General features: G+C 40.6%; 1 protein-coding gene across 1 annotated transcript in view; it reads left to right on the forward strand.

Moving 5' to 3' along the window:
- Positions 1-5,268: 5,268 nt before the first annotated feature.
- The window catches only part of LOC311003835 (cadherin-12-like), a gene marked incomplete at both ends in the record, with an annotated part of 70,311 nt that continues 62,533 nt past the window's right edge, over positions 5,269-13,046 (forward strand). The window contains one exon of the mRNA XM_083995722.1: positions 5,269-5,514. Coding sequence (XP_083851848.1) covers positions 5,269-5,514 — 246 coding nt within the window. The remainder of the gene's footprint in view (positions 5,515-13,046) is intronic.

Genomic DNA, 13,046 nt, shown 5'->3' on the forward strand with positions numbered 1-13,046 from the left:
CTCTCCCCAAACATAATGTGCGTGGGATGTAAGAAAAAGTGGGGAAGATGACTCATCACATTAATGTTTCCATTGTTCAGAGAACCAAGTTTTGTGCACAAGCTTTGTATGCAGGCAGCCAACCAACGCATATCATAAAGAACATAAAGTCTGTCTTCAGCGTGGTATCCATCTTTTCCAAACACAACATGTCCACTGCGGTGCAAAGTCATTGTTTTACACCTAGACATGGATAGAGCACCCAGTTTTCATGCCAAGCCAACACAATGGCTGATGCCAAACTGCATCGTAAATGAGTAAATGTGTCTGAGTAACTAACAGAGCCATTTCATTCACTATTCATTACTTTGGTTGTGCTATAACCTACACATGAATTGTTCTTTGATAATTTAGCTTGACTGGCCAGCTGTGTTGTTACTACCATTTTCATTACATTCCTTCCGCCTACACTTATTTCCTCCCACACTACCAAAGAAGGGTTCCAATGATAATAGAGCCATAGTAATACAAGAACAGTGTCTTCACAGTGATTTTCGTGACGGACTAACGTTTTGGTTTCCCCCCTCCTCCCTTCAGCCTTAGAGCACATATTTTATCATCAGTCAGGGCTGCAGTTCAGTTGAGGTCACAATTTTGATCACTGAGGTGACAGAGCTGAGCATCAACACATCTATTTTTATGAGACGAGCCTTCTATCACAATCAAATGCTGGTAATATTTAGACTGGCCACCATTGTTGTTTTTCTTTCATTAAATTGCAGCCGATTGGTGATTGTTGGAATTGCACTTTTAATGCTTACACAGTCATAATCAGGCAAGTGAGTGCAGACACATTCAAGATTTACGATGCAACAGCTGCTTCTAGATTACTTTTATTTCTTCTGCACTTGTTAAATTTCAGACAAAATCTCTTAATTTGTTGTTTGAACATAAAAGACACACATGAGCCTCCAATTTCATGAAAAATGAATCACTGAAAATCTATTGTGTTGTCTTTAGATAAAGTTTTAACTGCCTAAAATGCCTGAAAAAAGGTTTAACAACAACCCTGCAATGTATTATTCAGTCCTAATTCAATGCTAATAGTCTACTTGCCAGCCCATAGGGCCCCATTGTGAACCCGGAAATGTTGAGTACCCCAAAGTTTTATGTTAGAAATATATAGTATGGGTCCCCAGTATTCAGAAACTGCCGGATGCTAACTTATATATATTGGGCAATTAGCACAATTGACACAATTAGCATAAATTAGCATAATTTCATATATGGGCAATATTTCAACAAAATTGACTTGGCTGATCTGGGCAATATTGGAGTGGTTTTAGGGGTTATTGATGATGCTGAATCCATTTCTGACATTTTCAAAATTCAAAATGGCTGTCTAAACCGGTAGTGACCAGATTTAAACCGCCAGTGGGCCGATTTTGATGGATTTCAATCTGGTCCCTTCCAGTTTAGACAGCCATTTTGAATTTTGAAAATGTCAGAAATGGATTCAGCATCATCAATAACCCCTAAAACCACTCCAATATTGCCCAGATCAGCCGAGTCAATTTTGCTGAAATATTGCCCATATAGGCAACTATGCTAATTTATGCTAATTATGTCAATTGTGCTAATTGCCCAATATATATAAGTTAGCATCCGGCAGTTTCTGAATACTGGAGACCCATACTATATATTTCTAACATAAAACTTTGGGGTACTCAACATTTCCGGGTACTCATTGTTGGCAAGTAGACTATAATGTTAGCTGAATATACTAATCACCTTTTCTACTTGCTAATCATTGTCTGACTTGTTACTTTTCTAAGTTTGTTTTATTGTTATCTACTAAATTGTTATGAACTGCGTACCGTATAGATAATGAGCTGTAAGTACAAGCTATCAAGAAAAAAAGAGTACAATAAATGATTTAAAATGAACTATTTAGACCAAAACTATTGTCATATAATTTAGTTTGTATATTCAAAGTAAATCTTTACAGTCATTATCTGTTATCATTTCACTTAATTTTCCCTTATCTCAGTCAAATGTAAAATATTCATTTATCTTTTCAGATGATCGTAGAGTTTTGCTCTCTGATGACTGCACCACTTTTTTTACACTTTAGTTGCATAGGTGTTTTTAATATCTTTGTGAAAACAAAGCCTGAAAACCAGGCATACAGACTGACACAAAAGAGTGATCCTGGTGTCCTGGTTTGGTAATCTGTCACTACAGGACAAAAATTCCCTGAACCAGATTATCAAATGGGCTGGTAGGATAATTGGTGAGCCTCAACTCACCATGGCAGCCCTCTATGACACACAGCTGCAGCGTAAAGCCAGCGCTATCTGTAATGACTGCTCACATCCTTTGCATGGTGAGTTCCAGCTCCTCCGCTTTGGCTGTTGTTTTGTGGCCCCTAAGGGCAGGACAAAACGGTACAGAAGTAGCTTCATACCCACAGCAATTGTAATGCTGAATAGTAAAGCCACAAGGTGATCTTGTTCATATTGAACTTAGCTGACCCTAGGGACATGTCAAGCACTTTTCTATTTCTATTTCTATGACTTTGACCATGTATTTTGATTATATTGTCTTTTTCTATTTGTGATTTGTGTGTCATGATGTCTGTGTGTGGCTGTTTTTTATACTGGGATTGCTAAGTGCCTTGACCTTGGTATTTTAGGGTTAGGGTTAGCAACTATGTCTTCTTTGTGTCTGAAAGTCAGGACAGTCTGCAATGCAAAACAGTGAAGCTGTTAAAGCTGGGGAAATCATTCTGCCCACATATCTATCAGGATGTAAAAATGTATGCAAAACAAGAACTTGATCTAGATGAGTCATTACTCCCCTCCGTTTCTCGAAGTCAATGCCTACTTATTTGTTTGTCATGTTTATGGCAGTCTTGACGACTAATAATGTTCTGTGGGAGTCTCTTGTGGGTGGTAATCTGCACCGGCAGATCGGCTAGCCATATGTTCTTTGATTTTTGAAGGTGGTGTGTGAGAACGCTGTCAGCCCACTGTGTCGTGTTATCTGAAGTAGACACACGGGTCAAGGCTCACAACCGAAGCCCGACACATGCTAATGAACTTATCTCATAAAATATGCATCAAGCCCTCCCAGGGCCGTACAGTGGCAGAGGCGTGATTTTGCAGGAATTATGGGAACAGTCATTTTCCATTATGTCAATGCTAAATGAGGAGTGACCTGCGGGAGAAGCATGTCTGACCCGTGTCCAGATAGTTCCTGCCAATTTTGCACGGAGAACTTTGCAGATCAGTTTTGACTTTTAAGATACTGTGGTGACAGAGAATAAATGGATCTGGGTGCACGGCATAACCTTGTTGAAGTCATTTCCATCTGAAGCCAATGTTCCAAGTCTGTATAATTAATCAAAGACAATGATGTCAATGAGGGCTCCGGTTATGAAATTAGAGGCACGCTGTCTTCCATTACTGTACAGCTTTAAGTGCATTAGGAGGGAGAGAGGAACAATAAAACAGGTGTGGAAACCATTAGCTTCATTCGTCATTCCCACCATTTGTGGTTCCCTTCCCTTGTTTTCAGCGCAATTAAGTATCTCATAACAAAGCAGGAGCTGAATGCTTGAGCATTGAGATGATAGCAAGGATTGCAAACAAGGTGTGAACAGCAACAGCACAATAGCTGTTTGCTCGATAATGAATGAGACCTGACAAATTAGGTTGGTTCTGAAATATTTCAGTTGTATGTATCATCCATAATAACAAGGAACCGTCTAATTATAGAATAATTCTAGTCCTTTTAATGATAAAATCTGCCACCTGTCCAAAATATAACTCACCTGATGTCAATTATTTCAGTTAAATACACTTTGAAACTATTTTTATGCCTATCTACATTCAGAACTCCAACAGCTACAGAGTAACTAACTGAACAAGTTGGACTTCTGGAATGCAAACAGGAAAGTTTTGTGTAAAAAATCCACTTGAATGAAAATGTTTGAAGTATACTTGGGAACCCCCCCCCCCACACACACACACACACACACACACACACACAACGCTTATGCTTACTCTTGCATGCTAAATCAGTCTCACTGGTATGACAGGACAATGCAGTGAAATGCTGCATCCTGGCCATGCTTACATCCCACTGGTACTTCCCTTGTAGGGATGTGAAAAAAAAATACATATTGGAAGAAAGAACTAATTAATTATTCAATTGCACATCTGTGAGCTGGATTACATATTGGTAATCTTCTGTACGAGCTCCCTCTTTCACTGAAAGCAGTCTGTCAAATGACATTCTGCAGCAAGCGGAACAATCTCCTGTGGCCGTGCTTGTCAAATCTGTTGTGCTCCTCACCAGACTGATGTCTGAGAGAAAGCAAAGCATCTTAAAGAAATCATTGTGTGCATGGTTATTTGCGCTGACATCTCATACAGCATACGTGTCATTTTGATGAATGAACTGCCAATGCATCATGCTATATCTTCAAATGATTGCTGCAACTGGTGTAACAACGGCACATTTTAGACACAAAAAAAGGTTTACCTCCCCTTTGAGCAGTTTTCTGAAATGTTTAAGTAATGTACACAAACAAGGTTTTGAGGTTATTCATAAAAGCTCATCAGTACCCTCTCATTAAAGTGTCATTAAATAATACACAACTTTCGCCCTTACTGGGTAATCAAGGAACTGCAGTTACAATGACAGGCATGCAGCACAGTGTGAGGTGGCATGTTACTGACAGCAAAAACAAAGCCAAAGTTCTCACTAAGGAGACAAATACTCTAGCTAATTAGACGATACATCTAAAAGAGCTGTGTAGTGCAGAGGTAAGCCTTAAGCAGATAAATAATTCTGACACTGAGCAGTTAAAACCTAAAGCAGTTGGGAGGTGTGGAAAAAGAATATGGGCCATAAATTGAGACAAAATTATTGGTATTAAGGAGAGCAAAGTATTAACACCACATAGCATGTGCTGTAAGACAGTGTCTGACCAGAACAATAACAATACATCATAACTACAGTTAATGAGTGAATGGATGATTAGGTAATGGAAACCTCAAGCAAACAAACTGAGCATTTGTTTTGTTTCTTCCAGGTGATGAGCTCCATAAATCTCTGAGTGGGATCCTGCCAAACCTAGGAAAACTGCTTTGTGGGGTTGCCACGCCTGGTACAGCCCCCCACCTCACCCATTCCCTATAAAGACCTTCACAAGTGGTTTCAGTGTGGCTCAGGTCTCAACACTGGACTTCAACTTGGGGACCTTAACCTCACAGATTGCCAATGCTAACAAGGAACTGCCTGCTGCTGTTCCTGTGGATTGTTGTCGACGCAGGCTCAGTCTCCTCTTTACATCCACCCTCACCGCCACTGGGACGGAGCAGGACAGGGAGGGAGCACGCCAAGAGCTTGGTGGGCCCTATGAGGAATGGGGCAGCTGGATTTCAGCGGGTCAAAAGGGGCTGGGTGTGGAACCAGTTCTTTGTACTGGAGGAGTATATGGGGTCAGACCCGCAGTACGTGGGCAAGGTAAAGAGCCTAATGTCTTCCATTATTTATGGTGTGCAAAGAGTCATAAATCACATAGTAAGAAGCTTGGAAGAAATTGAATTGGTGGTAAATGGGGGAAGCAACAGAACGTGAGGGAGACAAGATAGAGAAAAACAACACTACTAATTGAAAGTTTCAGCAGAGAAGCTGAAACCAGAATAGCAGACATCAACATATATAATAAGATATACTGCAAAATATTCATGCATTAATGATGTGTATAAACATGAACAGTGGAACAGTCTTCTCAGTAAGGTAAGTTAAGTATGTTACTGGAAATAACGACAATGGTAAAGAAAAAGCTGGTGCTGCCTCCACCGTACCATGATTCCTTTAGGCCTTCAGCCGTTACTCAGGTCCACTGTTATGCATCCTGCTTTTTGCTTTGCTGCATGGGTTTCCATATGTAGTGAGAGCAGCAACACAACAAAATCATGTCACAGGGTTTTTTCTGGACGAAAATGAGGTGGTGGTGGTACGTGGTGGTACGTGGTGGTACGTGGAGCTACCTAACCCCTAACTGTCTCTCTCCAGCTGTCCTTTCAAAATACATTCATAAAACCCCCCAAAAAAACAAAACACTGACTCGTGAGCTGGTGGCGGTGAGAAATATAGTGGTGGCAGCCGGCATCATATTCTCTATGCAGGAAAAATCATGGTGTCAATTTATAGACAATTTGTCACAGACTGTCTATGTCTGGTAAATTGACATGACTCTGAACCCTTAAGTGTCCACAATTTTTAATCGTCAATGTTTTGTTTTTTTTGCAAGGCATGATTTCTTGTGAACAGCTTTTCACCTTTGATCGAATTTGACAGGTTAGTTAAGAGAGACAGGAAATGGGGAGGCAGAGAAAGGGGAAATGGCATGCAGCAAAGGGCCACCAGATTCAGGATTCAAACCAGGGCCGGCTGTAGCGAGAAATGTAGCCTCTGCACATGAGGTGCTGCTCAACCAACTGAGCTATATCGCCCCATGAACAGCATACTATTATTTTTTTTTAGCTCTAACCCACACCTCCAATCTGGTTTCATTGCTTGAACTCACTGTTTGATAACTCCTGACTCCAATTAGCTTTTGTTTAAATCATTAACTGAGGACTTTGCACACTTTTCCCCTGCCTACATTGTCAATGTGATGTTTTCAATATGGTCAAGAACACTGCAAATGATTTGTGTTTTACTAGTTGAAACAGATCATTTGTTCATTTTTCTAACAAAACAAAAGATCTGACCATGGTTAAGGGCAACTTTATACAGGAATGCAGGTAATTACTCAGGGTTAATCTACTCTCTGCTACTGTACATTTATCAACTACAGCAACTGCCGCAACCATGTTCATTTTGTCCTTGGAGTGAAGCCTCACCAACTTAATCTAGTAATGCTTTTGTAAAACTGTCCTTGTTTGTTAGTGTTTTAATATATAAATGGTCTCAGGCATGGGATAAAAAAGCTGTTCTTGCTAATGGAGCTGTCCCTATACTTCTATGTTAAAGTAGCCAGACACACATTACAGTGAGGCACTAGAATCGTTTGCGTGGCAGAAATAAATTTAAACTACAGTCCTTGTAAAACTGTCAGAACATCATGGTTATGACCCAGGGAAGATGCTGACAGTAATAAAAACCCAGCAGAGAGACCCAATGGCCTGAGATATACACACATACGACAAGACACACTTCTTTTTGCCCCCCTCCTTTAAATCTTGGCCATCTATGTTTTAAGTATAGGATTTTTTTATTCTCTGCCGTGGCTTAAGACATCCGTAAGTAAACTCTGTGGGGGTTTAAGGCTAAAGTTGTAATTTGGCACTCCTAGCTTACACAGGATAATAGTAAGACTGACTTATCTGCCCCAGTGCCGCTGCAATCAGCCCTGACAAGCCGTGCTGTTTGTGGAAGTCTTGGAGGCTAAAAGTAGGGGGAGGGAGGCTGCTTTCTCCTGCACTCCTAAGTCACTTAATCCTGAGCTGCAGCACTGCTTCAAAATAATTGACTGATTCTATGCCATATGAAAAGCATTTGGAGATGAGATCCTAGGACCTTTGTCAGGACAATCTTTAAGGGAAGTCGCCTGCTTTAAAATGATTGTGCTTGTAACAGGATAAAGGTTTCCTAGGGACTGGGTGTTGGTGACATGTCTTCTAAAGAGTTATCAAGTACCAGCAAAGAGGTGTGTAAAAGGGTAACAGTTTTCTTTCAAGACACATGAATAGACTCTAAAGGAGCAATGAATGATTGTCCTGTAATACATCAAGTGTACTCATGTATTCACTCAAAAGCACAAACAAGATTTTCAGTCAGTGACCTGCAGAGTACTGGGGTGGCCAATAGTATAAGTGGCTCATTATTATAATGAGTGCTACTGCCAAGTACTGTATCAGCATTAATTGTCCATCTCAGTTACTGAGATGAGGAGCAGCACATCTTAATTCTATACCTTTCTCTCTGAGCATTAGTGAATGTACTGAAGTTATTTACCACTCTGTAGATTTACTCATATTCATTTGGTTGTTTGTGTCATAATGTGTGAGGAGATTTTTGGTGCAACACAAATTCTTTATAATTACCCACTGAAACTGTTCAGTGGTAATCTCATTACTAAAATAGGGTAATTTTCTGCCATACTCATGTAATAGGTAGGTAGGCAATGTAGCTTTACAAATGAACCTTCAAAGTGCATTTTGGTTATGATGATATTGGCAGTGTCCTCTATTGAGAGACAACAGAGGTAAAAGGAATACGCAGAAGCAGGTTCAGTTTTTTTTTTTTCCTTCAAAGTTGCAGGTCCAAAAATATTTTGCATAGAACTTCTGAACACTCATCTGCCCCAGCACACTTGTAGAGTAAGAAAGTGTATATTCATTCATTGTGTCCGTTCACAATGATGTTGACGTTCATTATCATTTTAATTGATGTCTCTTCTCCTGTCCTGCTTTTATACATTGATAAATATATCGTGAAAGCACAGTGCTTTAGGGAACATACATGACATACGTGCCTGTGACTGGCATGACAGTCATTCAGCTACTAGGATCCTTGTAATGTCTTAGGCTTGGATAACAGATTTGTTTATGTTTTTTGTGTATTAATGTGTTGCATTTATATACACAGTAATAGTTCTCATATTAAAAGGCACAAGAAAAGTCATTGTTAAACAGGTGTAACTAAAAAGTTAAAAGCAGGAGGGAGCAGGTGGTAACAAATACAGGTTGGTTCTTATCTATTAATGGCTTTCTTAACTGCTATTTGATTTTGAGGCCTCTGGGTCAATAGAAAGTGTTTCAAGTTTTTGGGTTGGTTTCTACTTTGCCTCACCACACAAAAGGAAACCTTATTCAGAAATGTGTGATGCTTCTAACACTGAAGCTTTGCTTAAGCCAGTTTTATCAAAATCCTGACACAGTAATAATAAAATCAATTTCAAGAGTATTGAATGAAATGTATCACTGCCAATTGTAATGTCAACAGTCAAAGCACTGCTAATTAGCACTGGCCATTAAAAAACACAATTCACATTACTAATAAGACGCACTAATTTGTGTCATTTCTGACAGCATGCAAAATTCAAGACAACAACAACAGGAGGAGGAGGAAATGAGGAGAGTAGAACCTCTGAAAGTCTATCTGAGTTACGGATCAACTAGTTTGTCCATTATTTGGTGATGTTCACCTGAATGCACCAGTGGTTGCTTGCAGTAACAGCAGATGTTTGGAAACAAGGTGATAACATTTAGCTGTCCTTGTGAATGTCTTACTGTTGCTGATATAGGTTCAGTGACTCAGATGACTGATTTGAAATGCAGTATATAGTGTAAATTACACTACACATATAGTATGAGATTGATACAAAATGTTGTTTGCCTTGCCACAGTTTTAGGTATAAACCCACATAGTATGTATTTCTTAAAGTATATTTTTGGGGGCGTTTTCACCTTTAATGTACAGGAGAGTTAAAGGGGACCTATTATGCTCCTTTTTGCACCAACTAAAATAGTTCCTGGGTGTCTTAAAGACATGCTTCGGTCAAAATACCCCAAAGATCAAACATCACAGCATTCTCAAAAACAGGGCTCTGCAAAACGGTCTGTTTCAGTGGCCCCTCCCTTTAAATGCAAATGAACCACTCCCTCAGCATTGCGTTACCATGGCGATGTCTACTACTAGTACCTATACTGATTTGGCCAAAATGTAGTATGCAAACAAAAGCTAAATCTGCAGTAGGCAAATTGCCAGTATCTCCAGTATGCATCTGACCAGTCTACATTGTGTAATGAAATGTGCCCATGACCTAGTCTCACCCTAACCAAAGATGGTGAGAAGTCTTTGCCATGTAGGCCTAGGCTACTGTAACCATGTAACATGTAATATAACTTCATAAAATAAATTTAAAATATATGCAGACTGGTCAGTTCATTGTAAAACAGTTATTTATTGATGTAAATGTGATGAGTTGTGCACATAGACTACAGAGCTCCGCAGCACTGCACCTCCTCTCCTCCTCCTTCTCACAGCTTCGTTTTTCATTCAAACTAATCCAACTGCCACAATTGTAAGATTTCATCAATGAGATCAACATTTATCTCCTAAAAACAATAACCACACGGCGGCAAACGTCTAAAAAACATGCAGGTATGTTTATTAGCGATGGTTTTCTCTACCGCGATGAGCACGGACGTCTGCCCGGCCAAGGAGGCCTGCAGACGGGCTCTGCCTGTGTGAGGAGCCGCTGCAGCTCCGGAGCTCCGGTGCTCCGTCGGTCCAGCGTTACGTCGGTCCGACGAACAACGTCGCCCCGGCGGTACGTCGCTGCTCACACAGGTACAGCTTCACTTGCATGAAACGTCGGCGTAAACTTCTAAATAAAACTTAGTAAAGTGACGCTACAGCGCTAAAACATGCAGGGAAAAAGCAGGAAGTAGCCACCAGCCACAACAGAGCAGCATGGGGGGAGGCGGGGCCGGCTGGAGCAGAGACCTCGGCATGACCATGTAGGGGAGTCCGGCACGCCATGACGTCGATGCGAGCTCATGTCAAAAAAAAGTCAGCGCAACCGAGTGTAACAGGTGTGCAGAGAAATCCAAGAGAAATCCCAATCATCTAAAACAGGGGTTTTCAAAGTGTGAGAGAGTGAGCCCCCCTTAATGAAAAATAAACAGCTGTGCGCCCCCCGCGCCCCCCCCCCCCAAAAAAAAAAAAGAGAGAGAGAATTAAACATAGCCTATTTATTATCAGTTACTATGACCAAAACAATATTTGATTCATTAAACGCATTAATTATCATGACAACATAAAGCACTGACTAATAAACCTAAACACTGATAGAACTCTGTAACACACTCATCACACAAGCAGCTTCATGCTCTCCCTGTGTGATCATCTGGGAAGCAGACAGTCTGAGGCTGAAGTTTATATCAATGCACAGGTGACACTGTGACAGGTCTCCACTGTAGTACGTCTTGACCACATGTCAGCTGTTCAGCCGGTCAGCTCCGCCGCGACGTGCATCTTTTTTTCTTTCTTTTTTTTTTTAGGAGCGGTATATTGCGGCTTTATGCGGGAGGACACGCGGTGCTACAGCTGAGCTCACTGGTCACTGTGAGAGGCACCGGGTCTCTTTGAGTTGCGTTCATACAGTATGCTGTGCAGCTCTTCTTTTTCTAACCAGAATAGTTCCACAGCCGACGTACAGTAGGGCTCCGCTCTCCCTGCAACACAGATCACTTGCTCTGAGCGTCACATATCGCCGCGGAGGGGATTGCATTGGAATCAATTGAGATCTCCCTGCGGGCACCTTGGGCGTCAGTGCACAACGCGAAAGGGCCTTGACCAAGCGTCAGTTTATGACGCGTCGGGAGTTGACTGTGTGTGTTGCTCCCTGACACATCAGTCGAGCATATCGCAGCCTGTGTGTTACAACAAGATCGTGTTTTATCATATCGCAGTATAATTGCAAATTATAGACTAGGCTACTGCAAAAACATTAATCATTTAGCCCTATGTGCAAGTGACATGTAACTCATCTTTTGTTTGAATGTTTTCAGTTTTTCTTTTTTTCTTTTTCTCATGTCGCGCCTACCCTCAAACTCTCTGGCGCCCCCCAAGGGAGGCGCGCCTCACACTTTGAAAACCCCTGATCTAAAAGCATAATTCGAACCGGGACCGCCTGCAGTGAGGACTAGCCTCAACACATGGGACGGGTGCTAACTCCGAAACCCATATATTTCTAAAATGTGTGCACACACTGTAATCAGGCAGCACTTGCTGTGTAGGAGCTGTGCTGTGATTAAGTGGAGATCAACAGACAGAACTTGTGATTTAGTTCAGTTTTGTAGTTAATGAGAGAGACACATTGTATGTGATTACAATTTAGTTTTAGCCGTAAAAGCCAAAAAAATGTATTTGTCATTTAACTGTCATTACTTGAGTTATCCATATGAGAGCAAGAGAGAGAGCACAGGAATGAGAGAAACAGAGCAAGAGAGAGAGTTTCTCTTTAGGGTAACAATGTTTCAGCCCCATATTGTTAACTAAGTAAACTTTTGGGTTGTTGTGCAACACATTAGTTTGCATAATGTATCCTTGTGATATTGACTGATTAATTACTTTTAAAAGTTAATTTACACTCAAATTTTGGTCATCAAACCAGAGATAACCCAAACATATATCCTCAAGCTCACTGTTTCCATTGCCTTGTGCATACCTTCTCTTATGATTGCATGCTATAATATGGAGGACAGTAAAATTAGTACAGTGCAGGTAATTATAGAGAGAAGAAAATACTAACGTTAAAGCAGAAGTAAGCGGAATATTTGTGTTAATATAAGTCTTAAATAGTTATATCTTCCAGCAATCACTTACATAGAGTGTTTGGTCTGAAACACGGGTCTGTCAGTCACTCTGCTCTGCTGTAAGCCGAGGAGAAAACGTCTTGTATACTTCCTTGTATCCTACAACCTTTATCCACTGAGGAGAGAGAATGGCATGAAGGGCTGTGTGTGCAGCCAAGGGATGCGCGTGAATGTGGTGACGTAGGGACGAGGACCAATAGATCCATGACGAGGGCGGGGGCTGCTAACTAACAAAGTTAGCCAAAACGACCGTATCGCTTGCTTCTGCTTTAATATTATTTATCTCTGCATGCTGTTTTGTCTATTCTGGATTAATGTGCTGGCAAAGGAAGATGTTCTCCAGAAACCAGAAAAACATGCACAGTCTGCATTGTTTTGGTCGCATGTGACTATGGAATAAAAAAAGATTAATATAGACACAATCAATTTAGCATCCATACCAAGTGTTCACATTCTAGTTTGAAAACAAAACTATGAAACAGTGTTACTGTAAAAGCAACAAGAAACAATAAGTACTGTAACATTATTCATATTGATATTGCACATACACACACACACACACACACATGTAAAATAATAAATGAATAAAATAAAATAAATGGTTGCATAGATGTATATATTGTTGCCTCAACAGCTTCTTGATGAAGCAAATTGAGGCTG

This window comes from Trachurus trachurus (genome assembly GCF_905171665.1).
Source record: "Trachurus trachurus genome assembly, chromosome: 20".
Taxonomy (NCBI): domain Eukaryota; kingdom Metazoa; phylum Chordata; class Actinopteri; order Carangiformes; family Carangidae; genus Trachurus; species Trachurus trachurus.